Source organism: Neophocaena asiaeorientalis, unplaced genomic scaffold (genome assembly GCF_003031525.2).
Source record: "Neophocaena asiaeorientalis asiaeorientalis breed wild unplaced genomic scaffold, Neophocaena_asiaeorientalis_V1.1 scaffold648, whole genome shotgun sequence".
Classification (NCBI taxonomy): domain Eukaryota; kingdom Metazoa; phylum Chordata; class Mammalia; order Artiodactyla; family Phocoenidae; genus Neophocaena; species Neophocaena asiaeorientalis.
The window spans coordinates 4,534,171-4,559,188 of NW_020172781.1; the positions used below are offsets into that span (position 1 = coordinate 4,534,171).

Here is a 25,018-nt window from a genome sequence, read left to right on the forward strand (position 1 = left end):
AGACCAGCGATGCTTTTTCCTGTATTAAGTTATCACATTTTTTTAAGAGAAACAACAGAGTGCCTGGCATAGGGTCTGGGCTCTGCAATGGTTTAATGAATAAACAAAGCATTAATCAATTCCAACCACAAAGCTCTAACTCAAACCAGGCATCCTCTAAGTCAAAGGTCTCTGGATATTTCACTGAGCAGTCAACTTTTATTTTGCCAAGTAAAGACTTGAGGGAAAAACATTAAACATAATTATTTACTGTCACCATTATTTTATTTATCCATTCACTCAACAAATATATACTGATACCTACTTTGTGCCCAACACAAAAGAAGCCTTTCATTTTTTTTTAAAGGGCCATTTAAACACTAAAGCAGCCAAAGGTACATGATTCCAGAATGCCAGACAATCCATTAAATCGAACATGTTTGGTTTTAGGCATAACTTATTCTGTTGTCCTCACCGTTCCCATCCTGCCAAGGGCTGAGGAAGACGTTAGAGTAGAAAGGCCCCCATCCACAGACTGGTATTTTTGGACTCTAAATTAGCCATTACATTTTAATCTAAATCATCAGTAACTGTGTTTTCCCAAAGGGATGGTTTTGGCTATCAGCCTAGAGCACACAGCACTGGTCCACAGAGCCTCCCACACAGGGATGATGTCTTTAGATGCTTGAAAACTTTGTCATTCTATCCAAAATATATAATCAGACCAGCTGACATGGGCACTGAAATGAAATACTCAGAAATCTAGACTTCTTGTAAACCATCTCTTTACCAGGTTACCTCACTCAAAGCAGTGTCCACGTGAAAACATCAAGGATAAGAAGGCTCCTCCCATGTCAACACATCGGGAGACCTCTGTGGCACCTGTTCGACATTGATTCACATCTGTTAAACAGTAAGGCTTTTCCTACACGTGGGTCTCTCATCAGTAATTCTCAAGACAAACGAACATGGAGACGGTCCTTCATGGGGTGTCGGGGGTGGGGGAGGAAGCAGAAGAGAGAGCCTCTTCCCAATAGTAAAACAGGAGGTTGCACACAAACTGTGACTAAGTACCTGTAAGACCATCTTGAAACTTTTACCTGATGATGGGAGGGAGCGTGAGAAGACAGGCAATAAAAAGGTACCAGTCTTCCAAACCATTCACTCTGCCCCAGAAGTGGAAGTCTGGAGCACTCACCTGAGGACCTGCCGGTGACGCAGAAATGTCAGGTAATCAGTCATTAGTGATTTTGCACAGGGCTCACAGCTGAGGACATCTTCTCATTTCAGAGGAGCTTGTGTTTTCTGGCAGAAGCAGAAGAAAAAAAATCCAGATTTAGGATTAGTTTTCTAGGTAGGCATCATTTACCTTCCTCACTGAGAAAAAGTAATAAAGACAGTGCGAAAACATCTGTGTCCTCTCTAGTTAATGTTGGATCTAAATGGTAGACGTATCTCCCCAGTCCTCACAGTTGAAAGGGAACAGGTTGAGAATAAGCCCAAAGAAGTTGCTGAATTAAAGCTGTAAATGTTTTGTGATGGCAACTAAGAATAACAGAGGGGATGACATGTTTAAAAGCCATTGCAAATTATGCTTGACACTTTCAGCAAGTTGGAAAAATATTTATGTCTAAGAAATGAAAAGGAGGCTGGCTGCGAACCAACACTGCTACAGAGTCCAAGGTCATACTGCTTGCCACACGACAGGCCAGTAAATCGAGAGACGAGTCGATGGGGCAAGGAACAGCGATTTTATTTGGAAAGCCAGCAAACCGAGAAGATGGTGGACTCATGCCCCAAAGAACCATCTTGCCTGAATTAGAATTCAGGCTTCTTTTATACTAAAAGGGGAGGGAGGAAAGTCAAACATTTCCTGGTTCTGGTCAGCCTCCAGAGGGGACGTGTTAATTTCTTCCTCCCTGCAGTCATTCAGAGGTGGGCCTGGTCAGGATGTTTCCTGTGAGCTAAACAAAGGTATTTTAGCTTAATGCTCGTTACCTGGGAGGCAGGGTTCCCAGAGGTGGGCAATTATGTATAATTTAAGTTTACAGGCAACATCCCTTTAGCGATTAACTTGTAATAGAATACAAAGGGTTCTTCCCTATTACAACATGATCCTAATTACATAACGAAAGAGAAAAAATCACGTGCGCAGGTAGAGACGAAACTGGGGGGAAAAACACATTAGGAATGGTTGTTTTAACTAATGAATATAACAAAAGAGAAGCAGACTCACAGATACAGAGAACAACTGGTTACCAGTAGGGCGAGGGAAGGAGGAAGGGGCAGTATAGGGGTAAGGGATTAAGAGGTACAAACTGTAAGGTATAAAATAAAGTACAAGGATCTTTTGTACAACATGGGGAATATAGCCAGTATTTTATAACTACAAATGGAGCAAAACCTTTAAAGATTGTGAATCACCATATTTATTGTACACCTGTAACTTATATATATCGTACATCAACTATACTTCAATATTAAAAAAAAAAGAGTGGTTGTTTTGAGATAGGGGAACTGTGGGAAATTTTGCTTCCCTAACTAGTCTGTTTTTCGAACTCTCCATAGAAGGCATGTGGTAGCGTGACATGGCACTGTGAGTCAGAGCTGGAGCCAGCCCCTAGCTCTGCAGTGTACCGCGGGGGGAGATATCTGGGAGTCGTTCTGTCTTGTCTGTTAATCAGCTTAGAGGCCGATCATGAGCACTGAATGAGATGATGACCTCAAGCACCTATAGAGGTGGCTGACGGGGCGCACAGTCAGTAAGTCTAATTGACGTATTATTTTTATAGACACAAAGATTTTCTTTTTTAAAACTCTTCAGCAGAGGCCCTCATCTGTACAGGCACTATGGTTCTCTGGGTAGGAAATAACAGTCACCCGTTAAGAGTTTTTCCTATCCCTGGGTGTACTAAGACTCACCAGTCCTGTCACTTGGGCTATGAGCCCTGGGCGCTGTTTATATTGGGGAACAGCTTCAGGGTCCTGAGAGCTACAAACAAGCTGGCCCAAGCCATGAGCACAATGGTATACTCTTTCCCTAACGTGGAGACAGTCCCTCTTGGGGGGCAGGGGGAGGAAGGGGAGGGAGCAGAAGGAGAAGAGAGCACTTTTTCCCAATAGAAGAACAGGAGGTTGCATGCCAACTGTGACTAAGTACCTCTAAGACTATGTCAAAACTTCACTTCTCCCAGCGGGCCCTGCAGGATAAGATCCCTTCCTTGAGATCATCATCCCCTTGGCAACGCTGTATGTTGGTTTCTGTTTACACCACATAATGGTCTATACTTTGCAGTTCTTCAAATTCTTTCTTATTCACCTCCTCTACCTGCATAACATCTATTACAGTTCATCAATCAAATAAAAACACATCAGAAGTATTTATTAAGTACTTACTCTGCTAAATGCCCTGGAGAATCAAAGAAAAGGCTGTGCATAGAAAAGGCTGTGAGTAGCAGAGAAAGCCTTGGGTCAAAGTAGCCCTTAGTTCTTTCAAGTTCTGGTTCTACCTTATTTGGCCAAGTTACTTATCCTCTCTAGGCCTCAGTTTCCTTATCTGTAAATTGAGGATAATAATAGTACCTGTCTCCTAGAGTTGCTAAAAGGATTAAATGAAAATTTACCCTTCTTGTATCTCGATTTAGTCATCAGGATACTGTGATTAGATTAAATGGGAAAATGTTAATAAGGAGTATCTGAAAGCAGATAGCAGGTAAGTGAGCTTTACCGTTCTGTCCCTAAGAAGTTTACAATCCGGTTAGGGAAACAAAAATGTTATAGGTGGAAAGATAAGGAAACAAGAGATTGTTGATAACCAAGATGGTCTGAAAAGCAAAAGGAAACATGTTGATTTGAGTACCCACTGCTTGTCAAGTCCTTTCTATGTGATCTCATCTAAAAAGAGCAACCCTATAAGATCATTTAATACCTCCCATAATCTCATTTAATATCTCCCATAATCCCAAAAGGGGCAGAGTCAAGATTTTAATACTGAGTCAGGACTCTTCTCTACTTCTATAGTTCCATGAGACTGTTCAAAATCAATCTTTTCTGGATCAGGCCAACTTCATGGAGCACTATGAAAGAGCCTGACAGTCTAGAGAGTGTAGTCCAAAGGTGAAGCACCATATATAACTGCTGTCTGAGCCCAAGGCAATTTTCCGTCTATGGTGGGAATAGCTGGGCAGCTAGGTTGAATGACCTGGTTGAATGACCATTTGTTAGGGGTGGACCATGGATCAGACACTGTACAAATATTTAACCACCTCTGTCTTTTCAGCTCTATCAGGTCTCAACAGTCTAACTTTCTTAAGAATAAGCAACAGGTTTTGAAGGCTACAGCCTATGTAGGTGCATGCTTTCAAATCCCACCTTCACACAGAGAAAATGAAATGTAGAAAGGGACATGACTTGTCAGAGGTTACTAGGCTCCTGAATTTGAACCCACTTCTAACCCCAAAGCAATTATTTATTTTAAGTGCAACAGAGAAGACCCAGGGACGCCACTATTCACGGAAGGCAAAGAAAAATCGAGAATGCAAGGCTGCCCATGGGGCTAAAAGTCAAATTACTACCAAGCTTTCCTTTATTGGTATCATTACCACCAGCTGCTTCCATGGAGCGCTGAATGTCAGACATGGTTCTAAAAGTTTAATTACACAACACCCTTTGGGACACGAGCTAATTACTCCATTTCACAGAGTTGGAAACTGGGCTCAGAGAGGAGAAAGAATTCACCCAAGGTTACAGTGAGTAGGGTTCGAACTCCGGCTTGGGTGACTCCTGCGGCCCGGCGTCTTTCCCCGGCATCAGTAACCACAATAACAAATCTTTTTCGTCCAGCGCTACTCCTATTATAAAGGCCTGTTACCCCTTTTTATCTCATTGGCCCCAGAGATAAAAAGGTCACGGAGAACCCCTCCCCACCCCCCACCTGAACCCGAAAGCCGGCCCCCAGCACCTGCCCCTCCGACCAGGAGAAGCAGGGACCCAGCCCCAAGGGCACCTCCCTCCAAGTCCCCGGCCCCACTACCCAGAGAACCCACAACCCTGTTGCCACTCGCTACCCGCAGGCCGTAGACCTTTATCCACTCGAGGCCCCCGCGCTCGGGGTCGGGGCCGTAGTTTACCACCGCCTCAGCCCAAGACCCCCGAGCTCTGCCTGACCCGGGGCAGTAGCCGAGGCCCGACCGCCATCTTGCCCCGGGATGTTCACTCTGAGAGCTCCGCCGGGAAACAACTATCCAGTTCCGGTAAACGACAGTTCCGAAGAGCTTCTTCGTCCGGAAAGGAAAACCTCCCTGCACCTTGTCCTCCTCTATGGAAGCCGAAAAAGCGGAGCATTAGGAGCGGGATAAATGCCTGACCCAGCCGAGAAGAGATGCAACCCATTCCAACCAGGGAACTTTGAAGGAAAGCGGCCGATATCTAGGAGTACAACGGACCCTTTAGGAAGTTGTCCTCTGCGGGGCGGAAGTGGCATGGCCGAGTGCGGAAATCCTCGCCCCGGCCCCGCCTCCGCCCTAGGCTCACGCGAGCTGGGTGTTTCCTGTCTTTCTTAGTCCGGGTTTGGAGACTCCGGCGTCCTCCGGCTTTTCATGGTAAGGAGGGCGTAGCCCGCGGACTGGGGTCTCTGGGCGGGCGAGGGAGCGGGACAGAGGTAGAATAAAGGGGGCAAGGACCGAGAGGAAGGGGTTTGATGAGGGGCTGTCGCGATAGGAGAGAGGCGGTTGGGGGAATGGATGGGGGGCGAGGCCGGGGGTGGGGGAAGGGCTCTGGACGGAGAAGTGTGTGTGCGTGTGCGTGTGTGTGTGTAGGGGACTGCTGTCCCTGGCTGTTGGGGGATCCGGGAAAGGGCATTTGGGCTCGTGGAGTAGATATGTGCATGGATGAGTGGGGGGGGCAGTCTCTGAGACTTCAGCGCTGGTCGGAAATGAGAATTGGTGATTGTAAAGAGAACAAAGAGATGTCACTGAAGGTAGACATCTGGAGTGGAAAATGAGGATTTGGGCAGGGCTGTGAAGGAGAATGGGTAATTTATGAGAGGGCGAAGTGGGATTCCTTGGAGCGGAGTGTTCGGGGTTTTTGGAAGTTATGCTAGAGTCGCTGGGTTTCGGTGAAGTGGGGATGAGGCTTACAAGTGCGTCTGAACACACGGGCCAGTGGAGCGGAGGAAAGAAACCGAGGGAGCCCGCCGGTGGGCGTGTGCTCGGTGCTGGGAACTCCGCGGAGGTATGATGCCAGGGTCCCGAGGTCAGGGTACCTTCGCCACGGAATCCAGCGCCTTAATTGGCGCCTGGGTACCTATCTAGTCACTTGCGTCGAGACCCGGGGTGGCCACAGCTAAGGAGCTGGGGATCCCTCACACTCTTCTAGCTGTAGAAAGTTTATCTGTGCTTGGAATCCTTCAAGGGTCTGTTCTTGAATAGCCCTTTTTCCCTGGGTGGGAATGACCAAAGTTCAGCCCAGACCCTCTTTTTACTTGTTTGCCCCAAGTCTTTAACCTGGCAAGTGCAGTCTTTAGGGAACACCGGTCCCAAGGCCAATGTTGAAGAAAAAAATGATTCAACCCGTATCTGACTTTGAACAGCTCCATTTTGTGCAAAGTAAGTTCCACTTGAGGGAGAGAAGTCATTAAAGCAGTGGTTCTCAAACGGTGGTCCCCAGACCAGCAGCATCACCTGGGAACTTGTTAGAAATGGCCAAGTTTTCTAGACCTACCAGACTACTGAATCAGTCTCGGGGTGGGGACCAGCAATCTGTTTTAGCAAGCCCTGCAGGGGATGAGTGATGCTTTCTTGATTTGGGCTCTGTAATGAGAGGTGCATGAGAGTGGGAGTCAGAGGATCCTAATAGTTCTGGTACTTACTTTTCTCCCCTTAAAAATGGGAGTGATGATAACGTTTTCCTCACTAGCCTGAAAGAAATAGGCCAATCGTTTGTGTACACAACACAAGAAGAGAAAGTAATTCGACAAAACTCTTGGAAATATCAGTGGCTGTCCTGTAAGTTTTGGATGCAAAATAATGCTACAGTTATGGGGTTGGTTGAATTTCTTTTTTATTTTTTTCATAAATTTATTTATTATTTTTGGCTGCATTGGGTCTCCATTGCTGCGCGCGGGCTTTATCTAGTTGCGGCGAGCAGGGGCTACTCTTCGTTGTGGTGCGTGGTCTCTAGGCGCCCGGGCTTCAGTAGTTGTGGCACACAGGCTCAGTAGTTGTGGTGCACAGGCTTAGTTGCTCTGCGGCATGTGGGATCTTCTCGGACCAGGGCTCAAACCCGTTTCCCCTGCATTGGCAGGCGGATTCTTAACTACTGCGCCACCAGGGAAGTCCACTGGTTGAATTTAGTTTTGTTGAAATGGAACAGCAGACCTTTGAGTTGTAGAAGTACCCTGATTTGGAGGGTAGGGGGAGTTTTATAATTAGCCTCAAGACAATGACTCTTAGCTAGTTAAAGAAACACCTGAGCTTTGTGGCTGCACATTAAAATCACCTGAAGAGCTTTTTAAACACTAGTTTCTGAGTTGCCGTGCCCTTCCCCAATTTGATTAATTGTTCTGGGTGAAGCCAAGGAATCACCACTTTTTAAGTGCACCCAGGTGATTCCAGTACAGCCAAGGCTGGGAAGCTCTGGCCTCAAGGACAACTTGAGCAAAAGGGAAACTACACTAAATACTTAAACATTTATTCCTTGAGGGTTATTCTGAAGATTATGGCTTTAACTTCATTTTACAAGTTAGGAAGCTGAGACTCGGTGAAGCCATTTGTCTGAACATCACACAGAACTGCAGGTTTAGGTTTGCTGAACTCTTATTCAGACTTTCTACACACATCTCCAACACACACACACACACACACACACACACACACGCACGCACGAGACAGTTCTACAGAGAGAGATAGAGGAAACTTCGAAGGGTGAGGGATTTGGTGCCTTTTCTCCTGTTGTACTTGCCTGGGTCTCCTTTCGAGTCAGAGGTTTTACCCCTTAGGCTGATTTTTATTTTTTAAGCATGCGTACAGTTGCTTCTTGTCTGTGTGCGGCCTGAAGCTGTGAAGCAGGGGCCTGCTTTTGTTTCCGATTTGGTTTGTTTTTCTGTGTGGTCAGAAATTCATAGGGCTTATAGAGCCAGAGGTTGGGGAGCTGCTCCAAGACCAGGAAGTTAAATGTAGGCTGATTGGAGTGGGGCGACACAGAACTTTTAGAACAGCGGGTTGAAATCTTGGCTGCACATTGGAATCACCTAGGGAGTTGGAATTCTAAAGTGCTATTGCCTAGCCACACCCCCAGACCAATTGCATCAGAATTTCCCTGAGTAAGGCCCAGGCATCAGGATTTTTTTAATGTGGAGAGCCACTGTTTAGAATCAGCAGCAGTATGCTCAGGAGAGGTGGGAAAGCGAAGCCTGGACTTACTGATCTAACTGGAATAAACTTCTGATTGAGTAGAATCAGTCACCAACACTGCAAGTGTTAATTACCTCTGTTTCTTGTAACCAGTTGTGCTCTCTCCTGCCTCACCTCCCCAACCTCATTAACGATGAAACAAAGGCAGGATCCCAGCGGGGATGGCTGAGGAGGCCTCCGAAGAGAGGTTTGCTGTGAGAGGCTCATTGTCTACTGCTTTGTGTCCTCCGCTCCCTGCGACTCAGGCTTAGGGATGAACACAGCCAGAATCTTTTTTCCAAGGGCCTCTCCTAGTATTGAAGTGACTGGCCTTTAGAAGGGTGGGCTCTGGAAAGGTTCAGGGCTTTCTCTGTCTACTTGGAAGTCTCAAGCTAGATCAGGATGGTTTCTGCCTTTCTCTCTTAGTGTTTCGGTCGAATGTCAGTAGACCTGGAAATGGACTTAAAAGAGAAGATAATTTGAGACTTGGAGCGCATTCCCAGATCATCGTAGTTTGAGTGCTTTGTGTTGTTCTGAGGCAGGGGCTGGGCTGAGTGCTCTCTGGGGCCTCGCAGCCCTGGAAGGTGTGGCCGCCGTCCCCACTCGCTAGACGGGACTAGACTCAGACAGCTGGTAAGTGGCAGGACTTGGGGCCTAAACTCAGGTCTGACTTCCAAACCCAAGCTCTCAGCCACACATGACCTCCTGTCTTTCTTTCAGAGCTTTTTTGTACTTTCTGAAGAATGGGGGGTGGGGCCCCCTTTCTCAATTTCTGTGTCATAGCTCTGTATATACCAAGCATGACCATTGATAAAACCATGGGCTTGGGGCCAGGCAGGACTTGCCCACATCCTTCACTCGCTTCCTCATCAAGACACCTCCGTCACCAGTGCACTTGGAGAAGTGACTGATTGTCTGTGGGCTGAGGTATCCAAGTCCACAAAATGAAGATAGTGATAACTGTCTTCCAGCATTGTTTGGATTTAAATGGTAGTATGTGGTGATAGAAATTAAAACGGTGGTATCTCCTGGAAGGGAGGAGTGGGAAAGGGTCAGGGAGGGGCTTTCTGGAGTGATGGAAATGTTCTCTATCTTGATTTGAGTAGGGGCTACATAGATGCATAAGTTGACCCAAACTCATCAAACTCTTAGAACTTAAAATACACTTTAGTGTATGCAGATTATCTTTAAAAAGGTAAGGAGGGGCTTCCCTGGTGGCGCAGTTGTTGAAAGTCCGCCTGCCAATGCAGGGGACACGGGTTCGTGCCCCGGTCCGGGAAGATCCCACATGCCGCAGAGCGGCTGGGCCCATGAGCCATGGCTGCTGAGCCTGTGCGTCCGGAGCCTGTGCTCCGCAACGGGAGAGGCCACAGCAGTGAGAGGCCCGTGTACCGCAAAAAAAAAAAAAAAAAGGTATTGGAAAGCCAAAAAAGTACAGCACATAAAATTATTCTTTATGACTTTTTTTGTCTGTTTCACGGTAAGTGCCTTACAAAATGCCGTACCATTTCCCAAAAACATATTCATTTTTGTATAAATTTAGATCTGAAATGGGTGCTTAAAAAAGTATTTCCAGTTGGGGGCAAATTTCCTTAACTAACCCCCTCCCCCCAAAAAAACTCCCAATCCATAATTATAAGCTTTTCTTTCCCCCCTGCTCCAGGTCTTCAGAGTTTTCTAAAACTCTTTACTCCCATAAGCCATTTCTGCCATCAAATGGACAACGTGTCTTTCTGGGGGAAATGATTGGTCATAACTGTTAGTGGCAGGTCTCTGAGGACTGATTTCACATGAAAGCTAGGAGGGAGGCATCACTGCTTCCTCTTGGCCTCTGTCTTTTGTGTTTGGCATCAGGCCACAGAGACCCCAGGTGAGCTAAGCCTGAACTTTTGAAAACTTAACCTTCTTGTGATGTTTTCACTTGGTGAACGAAGCAGGAACAGTTTCTTGAGAAAACGCCTTTCTCTCCAGGAGGCCATTCTTCGTCCGTGTCATTCTGCAGCGCCCTGACAACAGTGAGTTCCCCAGTGGGTGATTTCCCGGCCATTCTTTTGAGGGGATGGAGGTCAAGCAAGTTGGCCATTGCCTCTACTATCACTGGTGGATGGCAGGTTGCCACTCATTAGTCCCTTAGCCCATTTAAAAAATAACACTTGTGGGGACTTTCCTGGTGGCGCAGTGCTTAAGAATCCGCCTGCCAATGCAGGGGACTTGGGTTCGAGCCCTGGTCCGGGAATATCTCACATGTCACGGAGCAGCTAAGCTCGTGTGCCACGCTAGTGAGCCTGTGCTCTAGAGCTCACAAGCCACAACTACTGAGGCCCGCGTGCCACAACTAATGAAGCCTGTGTGCCTAGAGCCTGTGTTCTCAACAAGAGAAGCCACCGCATTGAGAAGCCTGCACACCGCAAGGAAGAGTAGCCCCCACTCACCTCAACTAGAGAAAGCCTGTGTGCAGCAACGAAGGCCCAAAGCAGCCAAAAAATAAATAAATGAATAAATTAAAAATGAATAAATAAATTCTAAAAAAATAACAGTTGTGTTTTACCAGCTATAAATGTAATATGTGTTTATTGTGGGAGGTCTGTAAAAAAAAAAGCATAAAGAATAAAAAAAAAAAAAAAGTCCTTTTTCAGTCCAGGGTATAGTTTTAAAGGTTTTGTGTTGTCAGTGCCCTCCAACTGAAACCACCAAGAGTATGTCTGCAGTCATAGTTGGGTTTGTTTTCTTGGTGCATTGAGGGAGAACTGTGGAGAGTCTCAGAGGACTCGGGCTTCTGGTGGGTGATTGTGGGAAGGACTCAGGAAGTGGGGCTCTGCTCTGTGTTGAATGCTGCCGGGAAACAGGGCTGATTCTGGGATTGGGTCTTAGTAATTCCTCACTTGAAGGCGGGAAGGATGGAATGGGGCTCTAATTGGTAAAGAAGCAGCCATGATGACCCTTATTGGTCATTTTTGGGGGGACAATGTCCTTGTTTTTGTCTGTGTTCAGACATAATTACAGAGGGGCCTCGCTTGTGTCTTGATGCATCAGCTGCCGAGTTGCCTTGTCTGCTGGTGATGTGCTGTGAAGTCATTCACATTCTGTGGGAACCCCGAGGCCTCGGCGTGAGTGCTGGGCCAGCTCGTGGCCAGCAGGGGCTGCCTCCTCAGTGCTGTGCTCCAGATCAGTAAAGACTCAGCCACTCTTGGAATCTTCAGCTATAGAATGTTCCCTATTCAAGAAAAGTTTTCTACTGGGAGTCTGGGATTAGCAGATGTAAACTATTATATATAGGATGGATAAACATCTGTGCTACTGTATAGCACGGGCAGCTATATTCAGTATCCTATGATAAACATAATGGAAAAGAATATTAAAAATGTGTATAACTGAGCCACTTTGCTGTACAGCAGAGATGGGCACAACGTTGTAAATCAGCTAGACTTCAATTAAAAAAAATAAAATTTGGTAAAAAAGAAAAGTTTTCTTTGAATACACACATGCCAGGTACCAGTCTCCTTTCCTGCGTCTGCTTAGATCAGACACTGCATCCATTTCTCTTACGGGGATGTACATGGTCGCTGGCAGTGCTCTTTAGGGAGACTCAGCGGATCTTACTGTTTGGGGAAGTGCTAGTACAGGAAGTCTCCAATTTGCAATAACTTGCTTCCAAGAGTTTTTATGTCTTTTGTTGAGTACTTAGAAACACTTATTCCCTGTAAGGGGATGGTAGTTGAGACCCCACTCAATTTCCTGAAAGCTTGTTTCATGGGTAATTCAACGGAAAAGTGGCACTTTTAGCTGTTCTGTTGTGCATAGCAGTAAGGAAACGGGACCTTGGCAGTGCTTTCGGCCACTTTAGGATACAGCCAGGGTGTTCATTTATACGGGTAGTGGGCACAAAGGAAGTCCTTGTAATGCAAGACTTAGTGGCAAACTGGTACTTGCAGGGTCAGCAGTGAAGCCAGTGTATGAGGCTGTCTGCTTGGAGTTTGGGGCAGGTTGGGGAGTGCATGCTTCTCCCAATGGGTTAGCCGACGCCCCAGCTCCCACCACTGGTTCCCCTGCTGGCCTAGTTGGCCTCTGATTTTAAGAGAAGCCAGAAACTCAGATTTTCCTGTGAATTCTCCCGAGTTGTCAACGCTGGGAGCAAACTTTGTTTTCAATGCAGTATACACTTGGACTAAGCAGAACACATCTGGAGGCCAGCTGCAGCACACTGGCTGAGAAAAGTAAATCAGGCCTGGTGCTGTGACCCTAGTGCCCCTGTGTTTGTCCCCTGGCAGGAAGAGATGTCAGGAGAAAGTGTGGTGAGCTCAGCGGTGCCAGCAGCTGCGACCCGCACCACTTCGTTCAAGGGCACGAGCCCCAGTTCCAAGTACGTGAAGCTGAACGTGGGCGGAGCCCTGTACTACACCACCATGCAGACGCTGACCAAGCAGGACACCATGCTGAAGGCCATGTTCAGCGGGCGCATGGAGGTGCTCACAGATAGTGAAGGTAAGCCCAGCCTCCGGGACGTGCCTCTGGGATAGTGAAGGTAAGCCCAGCCTCCGGGACATGCTTGTGGTCGAGGGCTTCCTTCCAGTTCAGAAAACCAACGTGAAACAGGCAGTGTCCACAGGCCCAGGTTTCCTGTTGTGCTCAGTGTTACTGGGCGTGCAGGGAGCCTTGAGAGTGAGTAACAGGGAGACTGGATCTAATCGGGGGGGGAGGGGGAGGTGGTCAAGGAGGGCTTCCCTGAGGAGGTGACACCTAAGCTGAGAGCTGAAGATGAGTAGGAGTCAGTGGGATGGGGGGATCATAATCTCGACTTAGCTGTTGATTTGCAGTGTGACTGTGAGAAAGTCACTTCCCCGCCCCAGGCATCAGCTCTGTACAGTGGACGCTGGACTGGCTGCCCTGGTTAGCTCTCTTTCCATTCTCTCGGTCATGATTCTGTGATGTCAGAGTGAAACTCGAGTGTGACAGAGGTGGGAGCGTTTTCTCTGGACTGTTGTCCTCCTAGGATGGGGTCCTGATAAAAGGCCACAAACCTGGATTTTGGAGTCTCAGCTCCCCATTTTCTTGTCTGGTGACCCTAATCAAGTTGTTTAGCCTGTCATCTCATTTCTCCATCTGGCAAATGGGCACAATGACACCCACACCGGGGGGACTGCTGGCCCATAGTAAGCATTCAATATATGTATATTCAATGCGTGGGGTTTTTGTTTTTGTTTTTGCTTGTTTTTAGTTGCGGCATGGGAACTTAGTTGTGGCATGCGGACTTATTAGTTGCGGCATGCGAGCTTCTTAGTTGCAGCATGCATGCGGGATCTAGTTCCCTGACCAGGGATCGAACCCGGGCCCCCTGCATTGGGAGCATGGAGTCTTACCCACTGGACCACCAGGGAAGTCCCCAGTGTGTGGTTTTTTTTTTTTCTTTTTGTGGAAAGTCATGTTAATGAAAGGCAAAGAATTGTTTAAAGTGGTCCTACTTCCCATAACTACTTCCACCCACCTGGAACACTCAGACCCCTGCAAGAGGGAGCATCCTTCTTTGGCTGGGTTTATGGGGCAGGTCACATGAGGTTTAAAGATGGCCCCATCCTTCATTCCTTGGCCTGAGCTTGCTTGAGACCAGGCCAGACCACGGCTTGGCTTGACCCTACCTTACCTGTTTCCGAGGCTGGCCTCTGTGCTGACGCCCCTGCCTTTCTCGAGATGGTAGTTCCTGGAAGAGTGGCGAGTTTTGACACAGGGGTGGGATTGGGGGCTCTGGGCCTGGTGTGCACAGTGTGTTCTCCTATCCTAAGAGGTCCACACCCTGGACTGTCGGCTAGTGGGGGCGTCTCCCTCTGTGTCCTGGAGAAGCCAGGTTGCTGGGGGACCTTCAGTCCCACTTCCCTGGGCTCCCCACAAACTCAGGTTTCTGGCCCAGCAGCAGGTGAATGAGGTCAGAGCCCCAGAGCTGCCTCAGTGCCCCACCCAGAAAACGCCAGGGTTCTTATGAGTAGGAGGATCCCCTCTGCTGGGCTGCACCCAGCATGGCCCAGGAGTATTTGTGGAAATCAAGACAATAGCACCCCAGCTGCTGAAGGAAGTGGACCTTATCTGAGACCCCAGGATTGTTGTGGCCTTTCTTCCGCCCTGCCCAGTCTCTGGCGGGGCTCAGGAAAAGCGGCTGGCTCGCTTCCAAGGCAAAGTGGAAGCCGTGTCTCCTTAAGAGCCCTCACCTTGGTGGCTTGATGCTGTGTCACAAAGGAGACAGAGTCCACAAGCTTTCCCATTCCCCAACTGGGAGACGCACGAGAGTGGAACCAGTGGGCCTGTGCAGGCTTCTAAACAGCTGCCAGAGGATGTCCTTCCTCGGTGCTTCGTGGAAAACCCAGCATCTCCAGGGAAGCGGTGCTGCCTTGACGCTCCAAACCTCAGCTGTTTCCACTTCACAGAACTCCAGCCCCCTTCAAGTCATCATGAAAAGCTCACAGTATGGCCTTTTATGGGTTTTGTTTCATTTAAGCCTCGCCTTAACCCTTTAAGGGGTGGCTGCTGTTACCAGTTGCTAAGTGAGAAATCCACATCTCAGAGAGGTGAAATGCTTTTTCAAAAGCTACAGGGCTGGAAATGATGAAGCTACTGAATCCAGGACTTGCTGGCTCTTACTGTCTGTTGTGCGTGGTTTGATGTGGGCCCAGCCCTAGGCCTGGTCGTCTGAGTGTGGCAGCCTTATGGTCCAACCACCAGCTTAGAGATGAAGCCCTTTTGGGCCTGGGATGTCAGGCTGAGTGTCTGGTCTTCCAGCCAGCGCTGTGCTGGCAGAGCAATCCTGTTGGCCCCTGGGGAGTACACTGCCCAGCCTGACCCATGGCCTAAGTACACCCTTGGATCTACAAAACGCGTAGACTTTCTGCATCTCACAGCTTCACCCTGGCCTTCAGGCAGGAAGCTTGTCGCTGGCGGTGAAATTTGCCACAAACAGGCCCAAATGCCAAGTGCGGCTCACCCAGGCGAGTGAAGCCAGCAGGACGGCATGCTGGTTAAAGAACAAGGGCTCTGAAGATACCGAACAGTATATGCATTGTGTTGCTAGAAATCTGTACAGGGTACCTGAGAAGCTGGTTGCTTCTGGGGAGGGGACCTGGGGTCCTGGAAGGGTGGCAGACTCTCTTGCACTACACGCCCCTCTGCCTGCCTGAGTTGTATACCGTGTGCACGTAATTCCTCAACAGAGAGGAGCGTGGGTGTTGGGGGTGGACCTGGATTTGAGTCCTGCTCTGTCCCATGGTAGCTGTCCCAGCTAACCGCTATGGAGCAGTTTCCACGTATTGGGCATTGTGCTCACACAGGCTCATTTGCTGTTCACTGGTGATGTGACACTAGTCGAGTGACTTTTTCTCTGAGCCTCTTTCCTCATTTAAAAGTTGTAAATGATAATGCTTTTCGGGGTTGTCATGGGGATTACATGAGGACGTTAGAAAGCCCTTGACAGAATGCCCGGCACTTTGGGAGACTCAGTAAATGGGGGCTGTCTGTTACTGCTTTAGTCCTGCCTGGGCTGGGGTGTAGAGGGGCCGGGGCTGTGGGGAAGGGTCTCAGCACGCTGTGGAGAAGTGGCCTGCCTTGGCCTTGTGGGATGAGGGTGTTGCGGTCTCACGTTCCCCCTACAGGGGTCGCTCTTCTGAGAGGACACGGTGGCAGTGATTAGGCCTTTCCCAGACTCCTCCCCAGAAAGGTTCAGTTCCTGCAGTGCTAGAATTTCTCCCGGAGCCCTTGTCATTGTCGTCATTGGCGGGTGGATTTATGTGGCCCTTTCGTAACACGACTTCTGTCCGGCCCTCACCTGTAGTTGCCTGCCTCATCCCTGTTGCTTGTAGTACTTTCCCGCCTTAAATGGTGTCTGGTCTCTGGCTAATGTTTTTGGAGTAAGGAAGTCTATAAACTAGATCAGAGAAGAGAGTCATTAATCTAATTATCAGTAGGCGTTCCCTAGAAAACCAGTGGGGCAGTGGAATAAGCAGGAAAACTGCAGTACCCGCAGGCCTCCTGCCTTATGCAAAATTCTGAAATAAGTTGAAAGCGTTTAAACTGCATAATGTAACAAACTCCCCTGTGCCCCGACTCAGACAAGGACTAAAACATTACCTGGACCCATGGGGCTTCTCTTTACCCTCTCTGCCTCTCTCCCTTCTAGCCATGACCCCTAAGTAGCCTGACTGTGGGGTCACTGGGGTGGATTTCAGTCTTTGCTGCACAGAGTCACCCGCAGAGCTAAACCTCGATGCCTGTCGTCCACCCACCCCAACCCGCCCCCGCTCCTCAGCCAGATGTAACTGGACAGGGTGTGGTGGGCATTGGGACTTTAAGAGCTCGCCGTGGGATTCTAATGCACGGCCAGGGCTGAGAACCACTGGTGTGGGGCTTTGCGTGAATTACCGTTACTACAGCTGTTTATGTCCGTAACCACCGTATAGTTGGTACATTTTTAAACATCATATAAGCGGTGTTACATGTTATAGCTTGTACGTAGCCTTTTAGCTTTTGCTTTAGTGAGCGTTATGCCTGTGAGAGTGATGCATGAAAAAACAGCTCTAGTTCACACATTTCCCTGAAGTAGAGTGTTCCATGCAGTTTATGGATCCATGTTCTGTGATGGTTATTTAGGCTGTTTCCAGCGTTCACTGTTAGGAATATTATCATTCTCCAACACTCTCCCAGTGCATGTGTGGGCTCTGCTTCCCAACCTCTGCCACATCATGGCACACCCAGAAAATAATATTTTTACTTTGGTGAATGAAGAAGCTCTGGAGTCCCCAGGCCCCAGCCAGCCCCCACAACCCCAGCCCAGGGCCCACAGCATTAAGGTCCTACCCACCATTGGGAGCTCTGTCCCGGAGTTGATTCCCAAGAGGGGAATTGGGGATCATATCCTCGACTTGATTAGGTGTTAGCGGTTGTGTCAGTTATCCTCCCCACAGGGGTCTGAATTTTTGCCAACACTAGGCACCTGTCATTGTTTACTTACTGCCAATCTGATGGTTATGGTACAGTACTTTGTTGTTTTATTTAGCATTTCCAGTGCATTGAGTGACTTATGTTTATTGACCATTGTGTTTCATCATTTAGCTGCCGGACAGTATCTTTACACATTTTCCTTTTTTCTTTCTTTGTAGAAGTATATATTCTGGATCATATTTCTTTGTGGTCTTATGTTGTAAATACCTTCTCCCAGTCTGATTTGTTGACTTTGATACCTCGAAGTTTTTACATTATTTTTTACATTTAGATCTTTGATCTATTTCAGTCAGTGGTGCTCAACCAGAGATGATTTTTGACCCTCAGGGACACTTGGCAATATCCAGAGACATTTCTGGGTGTCACGTTTTGGGTGTGGGAATGCTATTGGGTGGAGGCCAGGGATGCTGCTATATACCCTATGGAGACTCTCTCCATAACAAAGAATTACCTGGTCTAAAGTGTCACTAGTGCTGAGGCAGAGAAACCCTGCCCTAGAGATTCTGATTTAGGAATGAGGCTACTTCCAAGAGTCTGAATTTGTAACAAGGACCCAAGTACCTTAGGCAACTTATGAACAGGCAAGTTTGGGGACCATAAAAATCTAAATACCTTAGTATGGAGAAGGAGAGGTCAGTGAAAGCTCCCTGGAGGAGGTGGGGGAGGGAAGGAGAGAGGAAGTACCTGGTCTGCTGGCGGGGCTGGGAGGGGGCAAGCCCGGCAGTCCAGCCCCCCGTCCCTGAGCCAAGCCTCCTCCCAGGCAGCCCAAAAACCACGCAGACCCCCTTCCTGGGGGCTGGAAGGAACATTCTGCCTCTGGATGCCGCTGCCACTCCTGTCTGTTCTCCAGTGATGATGACATATGTAAAGGGCTCACCATCAGAGACCTATTTGATGGCTGCTGGCAGACCCAGCATTGTGCTCTGTGCTTCCTGTACATTCTCTCATCTTACCTTTATGCCAGCCCAGGGAGGAACCATTTTTAGAACAGGAAACCGTAGGACAGAGAGGTTAAGTGAGACACCAGCGTCATCCAGCAAGTAGGTGCAGAGCTGGGTTTCCAGTACAGGCCTGTGCTCTCTCACTCAACCCGTCCCAGAGCCTCCGGGTCTACACCCCTCACTCTTCTTTCCAGCTCTCCCAAAGGGTCCAGGGAGCCCAGGTCGCCCTGACCTGGCTTGGCTTCCCTTAGCTTGTCTATATGCTGGGGACTGGAGCTGACTGTTTCAAAGGGATTAATTCCTGCTTTGAAAGCAACTAAAATATTTTGAAGTCAGAATGCTAATTGAAACCTCATGGAGAGTGCGCCTGGCTCTGCTCTTTTTTTTTGCCCTTATTTGTCCAAAGTATGATTCCTTCACCACAAGCATTTCCTGACAGCATTCTTGAGCCAGCGCCCAGTGTCATGGTCTGCCTGTTCGTTTATGGAAACTCTGGACTGTCACTTGGGTAATTGATTTCAGGGGCCCTCGTTCTTTCTGAGTGGCTGCGTTGTCCACACATCAAAGGCAGACGAGGACATTTTCTTCCCAGAGCAGCTGGGTGGAATTTGTTGCCCTTTCTCCCAAAGACTGAGGTTCTACGTGTCTTCTCAATTTCGTATGATGAAAAGAGTTTTCCTACGAGTTCCTTGCTTGTTCTTTGTGGTTTAGTTCTGCCTCCCCAGCTTTTGGGAGTGTCCCTGAACCTCTCTGAGCCTCTGTTTTCATCTGAGGAAAATGCAGGGGAATGAGCTTCCATCAGCAAGAACTGTTGGGGAAGATAATACGGTCTTTCCATACCTTGTCGGCTTGCTGGAAGGAGAGCACTTGATCCACAGTAACAACAGGGGTCACAAGCTGGTGGCCAGCAGGCCCTGTTTTGGCTGCCCTGTGGTGGGTTAATGACAGGTTTTTTTAAAAAAATCAGTTTACTGTTCTTTAGAAGTCTGGAGATTTCACAGGGAAATCTGCATTTTTGGCTTCTCCTGGAACACCAGGGGCTCTCTCAGCCCTGGGCCTCATTCCTGCCTGGCCAGTTTTGGCTGGAGTGGGAAGAACCCCCTTGGGGGGCGGGGGCGGGGAGAGGCAGGGCCTGGGCTGTGGTCCGCCCTGCCCACCTGCACCTGGTTATCCTGTGTGCTCAAGGCCCCTGTAGGCATCTGAGCTGCAGGACAGATACTGAGTCCGCACTTAGTTGTCTCAGCTGGAGAAAGGAACGGGAACATAATGTCCAGCGGGCACTGTCAAGGTGACAGGATTTACCACACCTGTGAAGGCCTCGTTGTCCTTCCTGGGATCCAGGGTCTGACTCCAGGCCACACATTTGCTTTGTGTTTGCCGAGATTGGGGATTAACTTCTTGCTGTACTCAGGAAACCATAGCAGCGTGGAAGTGCCACGCAGAAGGCTCTGGAGGGACGAGACGGGACCTTTAACCAAAGGCCCAGGAACCGTGGACTGAGGAGTAGTTGCAAAGCGGAACGTGGAAATGGCCTCCTTGTCAACTCTCCTGGTGATGGCGGCAAAGAACACTAACTAGTGCACTAGAACACCTGAGCACACTTGGCGGGGCTGGACTCTGGGGAGGCGGGCCGACTTGTGACTGGACGTGAAAAGGTGCTTCGGCTGCCCTTGGCCTCCATTGGCCTCTGCTGCTGATCCAGGGCCCGGGGTCTGAGGAGGATTTGGGAAGGCATAGTGGTCTTAGGAGTGGAAACCTGGCTCTTTTCCCAAGCTGAGGGAAAGCAGGGGCAGAGAATGAGTGATTTCTGTGTGAACCTCCTAACTTCCCTGGGCGCTGGCAGTGCGCAGCAGGAGACTTGGGGCCCCCTTCCCGGGGTGACCCTGCTTATCGGGAAGGCCGGGACTTCTCCGTCTGTCTGGCTTCACGTTTTCTCTTGAGATGTACTTGGTCTTCACCGCAACCCTGCTTCCCCTTCTGGTACCTCCTCCTCCCCTTCCCAGGCTCCAGTCCTCTTTCCTCTTCCCAATAGCATTTGCATTTCAGCGGAGGAATTTCGAGAAGCGAAGCCCCATAGCGGCCCTGCAGACCAGGGCCAGGACTGGAGACTGGAGAAGACACTGAGAAGCGTCAGGACTCTCCTTGTCCCCACCCACAAGGCACGATTTCGCACTGTGCCTGGTTCCGGTCAGCAGCTGGAATGTGTTTCTGTATCTCATGAATGCCAGCGCCATCTCCCCAAGTTAGACTGAACTGCTTGAGGGCAGGGTCTGGCTGGTCACCATTTTATCTCTGATCGCTGTCATTAGCCACTAAACACTTGTTTGGGGGGTTACGGATGGAATTTTCTGTGGTGGTGCTGGTGAGTGCCTAGGGGTCACCCTTGGGAGTCAGATGTTACAGACTGCAGCAGTGAGCCGTCTGCTTCCTTAGAAATGGCTCTGTTATTTGGGAGTCTGAAAAGAAAAGCTTTGTTGTGAAAGGGAATAGATATTTTCACACCAGAAGCCTTTCCCCTGTCAATGGGATGTGCTCATTTGGACCCATTTTATCCAGGTGTGGGGTAGGCCCTCTTGCGATATTCTTAACATAGGGATTTTTGAGGTACTTTAGGAGCATGCTTTTAGGCCCCAGGGGCTGTGGACTTCCCTGGCAGTCCAGTGGTTAAGACTCCGTGCTTCCTATGCAGGGGGCACCGGTTCAATCCTTCCTTTGGTGTGGCCAAAAAGTTAAAAATAAATAAATAAAATAAAGGAGCCCAAACCAGTGAGTCTGGGGTGTGCTTGTCTGCAGCCAGCGGGGCCTGGTCAGCCCTTTGCTGGTAGCTGGGCAGGTGGGGCCGCAACCCTCTCTGTGGTCCTGCTCTCCCCGGAGGTGGTGGGAGCCAAGAGACACCCCAGCTCTCCTCCCCCCTCCTCCCACCGCAGGCTGGATCCTCATTGACCGGTGTGGGAAGCACTTTGGTACCATACTCAACTACCTTCGTGATGGGGCGGTCCCCTTGCCTGAGAGCCGCCGGGAGATCGAGGAGCTGCTGGCAGAAGCCAAGTACTACCTGGTCCAGGGCCTGGTGGAAGAGTGCCAGGCAGCCCTGCAAGTAGGTATCACCCTTTCTCCCCGTGTGGGCGGGGAGAGCCCCAGACTCATCTGCCTTTCTCATTGTCCCCCTCCCTCATTGAGCTGTCGTGAGAGTTAATGAGTTGACCCCGGAGCTGCTCCTCTCTGGCCTGCACGACCCCTGAGAGGCTTCCCTGTAATGCTGAGGCCACCTGACTGCTCTCTGGCTTATTTCAGCCCCCATGGTGTTGGGTCCTCTCCCTGTGTGCATTGTAACCCTTCACTACCGAGCTATGGGGTGTAAAACCTGATCCTTTTCTGGACTCATTGGGAGACTTATTCTCATCCCACAAGTCATTGTTGAGAGCCCAGCGTAATCTCTACAGACAGACACCCCTCACTCCTCAGCTGGAGCTGGGGAAGGACTGCTGGGGTCAAGTCTAGGGACAGTAAAATCCCTACAAAACCAGAACACTTCTAGATGTAGCCAACAGCCATTTATTTCAAGGCAAGTTAAGACATGGCAGAGAATCAGAAGAACCCCTTTGCGTTGTCCTAGGAATTGGATCTGTAAACGTGAGGCTCTTTGGTGGCTCTCCACTGGGACAGTACCCACAATGCCAGTCTGCCTGAGGAACTGTTATTTGCCTGAGGAGCTGTTATTTGCACCACCCCTGCCGCTACTGCGAGTCTGTGAACTCCCTGTAAATCTAACTGAATGTTGTAGCTTTTACTTTGCTATTTTTTATTTCATTTGTATGTTTATTAAAGTAATGCATGTAAAGCGTTTACCAAGGCAAGTTGGTATTGTAAGCTAGGTTGATGTCAAAAACACTTCCATACGCTTTCCACCCACTCCCACCCCTGCAGCAGCCTCTTTTAATTCTTGCAGCAGTTCTTTACTCACCTGTTTCTTATATTATTTATTGATTTTTCAGTTTACCACATTATCTACTGGCGTTTCTGTAGAAAATTAAAATTTAGCTCATGTACCACCCCAGCCACTACCAAACTTGCCTGCACATATTCCTTCTCCCAGTATAGTTTATCACAGTTTTGATTAAATCCGTACTCAGAGTTTACGTTGAGTTGTGTAAATATTGTTAACAGTTGAGCCACAGAGTATACAGTGATTATTTCCTTTCTCGTGTAACTTTTCAGTTTGCCAGAATTAGTGATTGCTTCATTGTCTTTTGTTTGCTTGGTTTTCTAAGCACACATCCCTAATTCAGCCCTAAATTCTCAGAAACTTCAGTCTCCTTCTGGTATGTTCAGACACATCAGGGAATCTCTGTTTCATCTTTGTCTTAGAGACATGCCCTCTGGGTTCCTTTTTGTGGTTTCTGTTAGTCTGAGATTAAACCTCCGGGACTGACCTCCTAGTTTCTGTCGCCCTTATCCTTCTATTTTCTCAGAGGGTTTTTTCAGTTTTATCTTTTCAACGCTTCTATTGAATTTTTCATTTCTGCTATCGTATTTCTGACTCCCGAGAGCCTTTTCTAGTTCTCCGAGTGCTCTTTTTTATATAGCACGCTGATCTTGTTTCATGGGATGCGGTATCTGCTCTCATCTGTCTGATGATACTATTTGAAGTTTTCTTTCTGCTGCCTTCATTGTGTGACTCCTTCTCTTACTTTTTCTCTTTGTTTTGGTTTCAGTCTCATATTTGAGAGGCTTTCCGGGTATAATCTGATGGTCCTTGGTCTGTTGAAATTCAAGAGTAAAGGCTCTGAAACACTGTATGTATTGTTGTCCAGTGGGCTTCAGTGGCAGATGATAAGGCTGGCTTTTTCAGTGGGAGCTCTCAATGTCAGAATCTGTAAGCCTTTTTTTTTTTTTTGGACAGGTGGTTCCCTGTAGAGGAATCCTCCACTCTCTTGCCTGGTGGGTATCAGCCCAACTGGCTGCCTTCTGAGATCTGAGTAGGAGAAGGGGCTGGGTCGGGGGGTAGGGCTCACCATTTAGTGTGTAGATGGTTCACTTAATCTCCCGTGTTCGGAATAGCAGCTCAGCCCTGTCCTCTCCTGTACAAACTGCTCCAGGAAAGTGGACTTTTCTCCTGCCCGGCTGGGGTAGGGGATCCATCTGGAGTCTCACCAGTGCTTCTGTCGACTAGCAAGCAACACTCTGCTCTTGCCCTGAGCCCACCAGCCTTCAAAGCTGTGGATTCTTTCCCATCTGCCAACTTAGGTTTCAGCGTTCTCCTCCTTGGTTCACTCACTTGAGACCTGCTTTCCAGACTTGAATTTTTGACATCTTTTGTCTGCTGACCTCACTTTTCCCATTCTTTCTCTCCTTATGGGCTTATAATTCCTCTGCAGTCATTGCAGTGGGGTTTTAGGAGCTTTGATGCAATCATATTTCATCTGCCATATTTAGGGTTTATTTTTGAGTGGCTTCCTGGGCTGTGAAATGTGTCATTGTTGTTAGTATTTATATGCCAAGCACCCTGGCATATAACAGTCCTGGCCAAAGAGCAGGTTCACTGGAGAACTCCACTCCTGGTCGTCCCCCATCATACTTCACTGGTGCTGAGAATCCTCCTCTCTTACCAGCCACGGCTGCCCCATCTCCCCTCGCCAGAGTCCGTCTTTGCCCGGCAGGCCAGCTTAAACAGTTCAATGCTGGGCAGGCCTCCCAGGCTGAAAGCATGTTTTGTTCCAGCAGAACAAAGATACTTATGAGCCTTTCTGCAAAGTTCCTGTCATCACCTCATCCAAGGAAGAACAGAAACTTATAGCGACTTCAAATAAGGTATGGTGGAGGCAACCTTGTGGCATTTCTTTTGCTACCAAAAGCGGTGGAAGTTATTCTGAGTAAGTTTTGGAATAAAAATGTGCGAAATTGCCTGGGCAAGGCCTGAGAAGGGGTCAGGAATGGGAGAGTATAGCTCATCTTTTGTTTCTCCTGGTGCTGGCTCACGCAGTCTCCCTCTCCAGCCAGCAGGACCCCAGCCAGCAGGCTATGCTTATCTGCCTCTTCTGGCGGATGGCAGGGCTCCAGTGCTGTGGGAAGCCAGTGGTCCTTCGCACCTGCACTCCAAGTGACTCTCTTCTTTCCTTTTTTTTTTAAAACAACCCACAGCCAGCCGTGAAGTTGCTCTACAACAGAAGTAACAACAAATACTCGTATACCAGGTAAGGTGTTGGCCAGAAAAGACATCTGCACTCACACCAGCCAGGCCCAGCTCCCCTCGTTCCCTTCAGATGAGGGTGGCCTTTTTGCACCTCTAGAATGCCCAGATGGATCGATAGATATGAAATCAAATTCACACATACCATAAAATTCACCGTTTAAAAATACACAATTCAGTGTTTTTTAGTATATTCAGAGTTGTGCAACCATCACCACTTACCTAATTGTAGACCATTTTCATCACCTCAGAAGGAAACCTATACCTGTTAGCAGTCACTCCCCATGGCGCCCACCCTCTTATCTCCCCCAGCCCTAGGCAACCACTACTTTGCTTTCTGTTTCTATGGATTTGCCTACACCGGACATTTCATATATGTAGAATCTTACAATATGTTGCTTTTTGTGTCTGGCTTCTTTCACTTAGCATAACGTTTTCAAAGTTCATCCATGTTGTAGCACGCATCAGTACTTCATTCATTTTATGGCTGAAAGATACTCCATTGTTCAGACAGACTACATTTTGCTTGTCCATTCATCAGT

General features: G+C 48.5%; 2 protein-coding genes across 4 annotated transcripts in view; one reads left to right on the forward strand and one right to left on the reverse strand.

Moving 5' to 3' along the window:
• UBE3B (ubiquitin protein ligase E3B) overlaps positions 1–5,242 on the reverse strand; it is a 54,914-nt gene extending 49,672 nt beyond the window's left edge. The window contains exons 1-2 of one of the 2 annotated variants that reach the window (XM_024741467.1): positions 5,061–5,242; positions 1,178–1,284 (exon numbers count right to left, since the gene is read on the reverse strand). The gene's annotated coding sequence lies outside the window, so the exon portion shown is untranslated. Of the gene's footprint in view, positions 1–1,177; positions 1,285–5,045 lie in introns of both variants that reach the window. The other variant, XM_024741466.1, reaches the window with a different exon arrangement.
• Positions 5,243–5,494: 252 nt separating this feature from the next.
• KCTD10 (potassium channel tetramerization domain containing 10) overlaps positions 5,495–25,018 on the forward strand; it is a 33,634-nt gene continuing 14,110 nt past the window's right edge. Inside the window, exons 1-5 of one of the 2 annotated variants that reach the window (XM_024741475.1) lie at positions 5,495–5,579; positions 12,638–12,851; positions 21,214–21,383; positions 24,008–24,097; positions 24,428–24,480. In XM_024741475.1, the coding sequence (XP_024597243.1) occupies positions 5,577–5,579; positions 12,638–12,851; positions 21,214–21,383; positions 24,008–24,097; positions 24,428–24,480 (530 nt within the window). In that variant the 5' untranslated portion in view covers positions 5,495–5,576. The remainder of the gene's footprint in view (positions 5,580–12,637; positions 12,852–21,213; positions 21,384–24,007; positions 24,098–24,427; positions 24,481–25,018) is intronic. The other variant, XM_024741476.1, reaches the window with a different exon arrangement.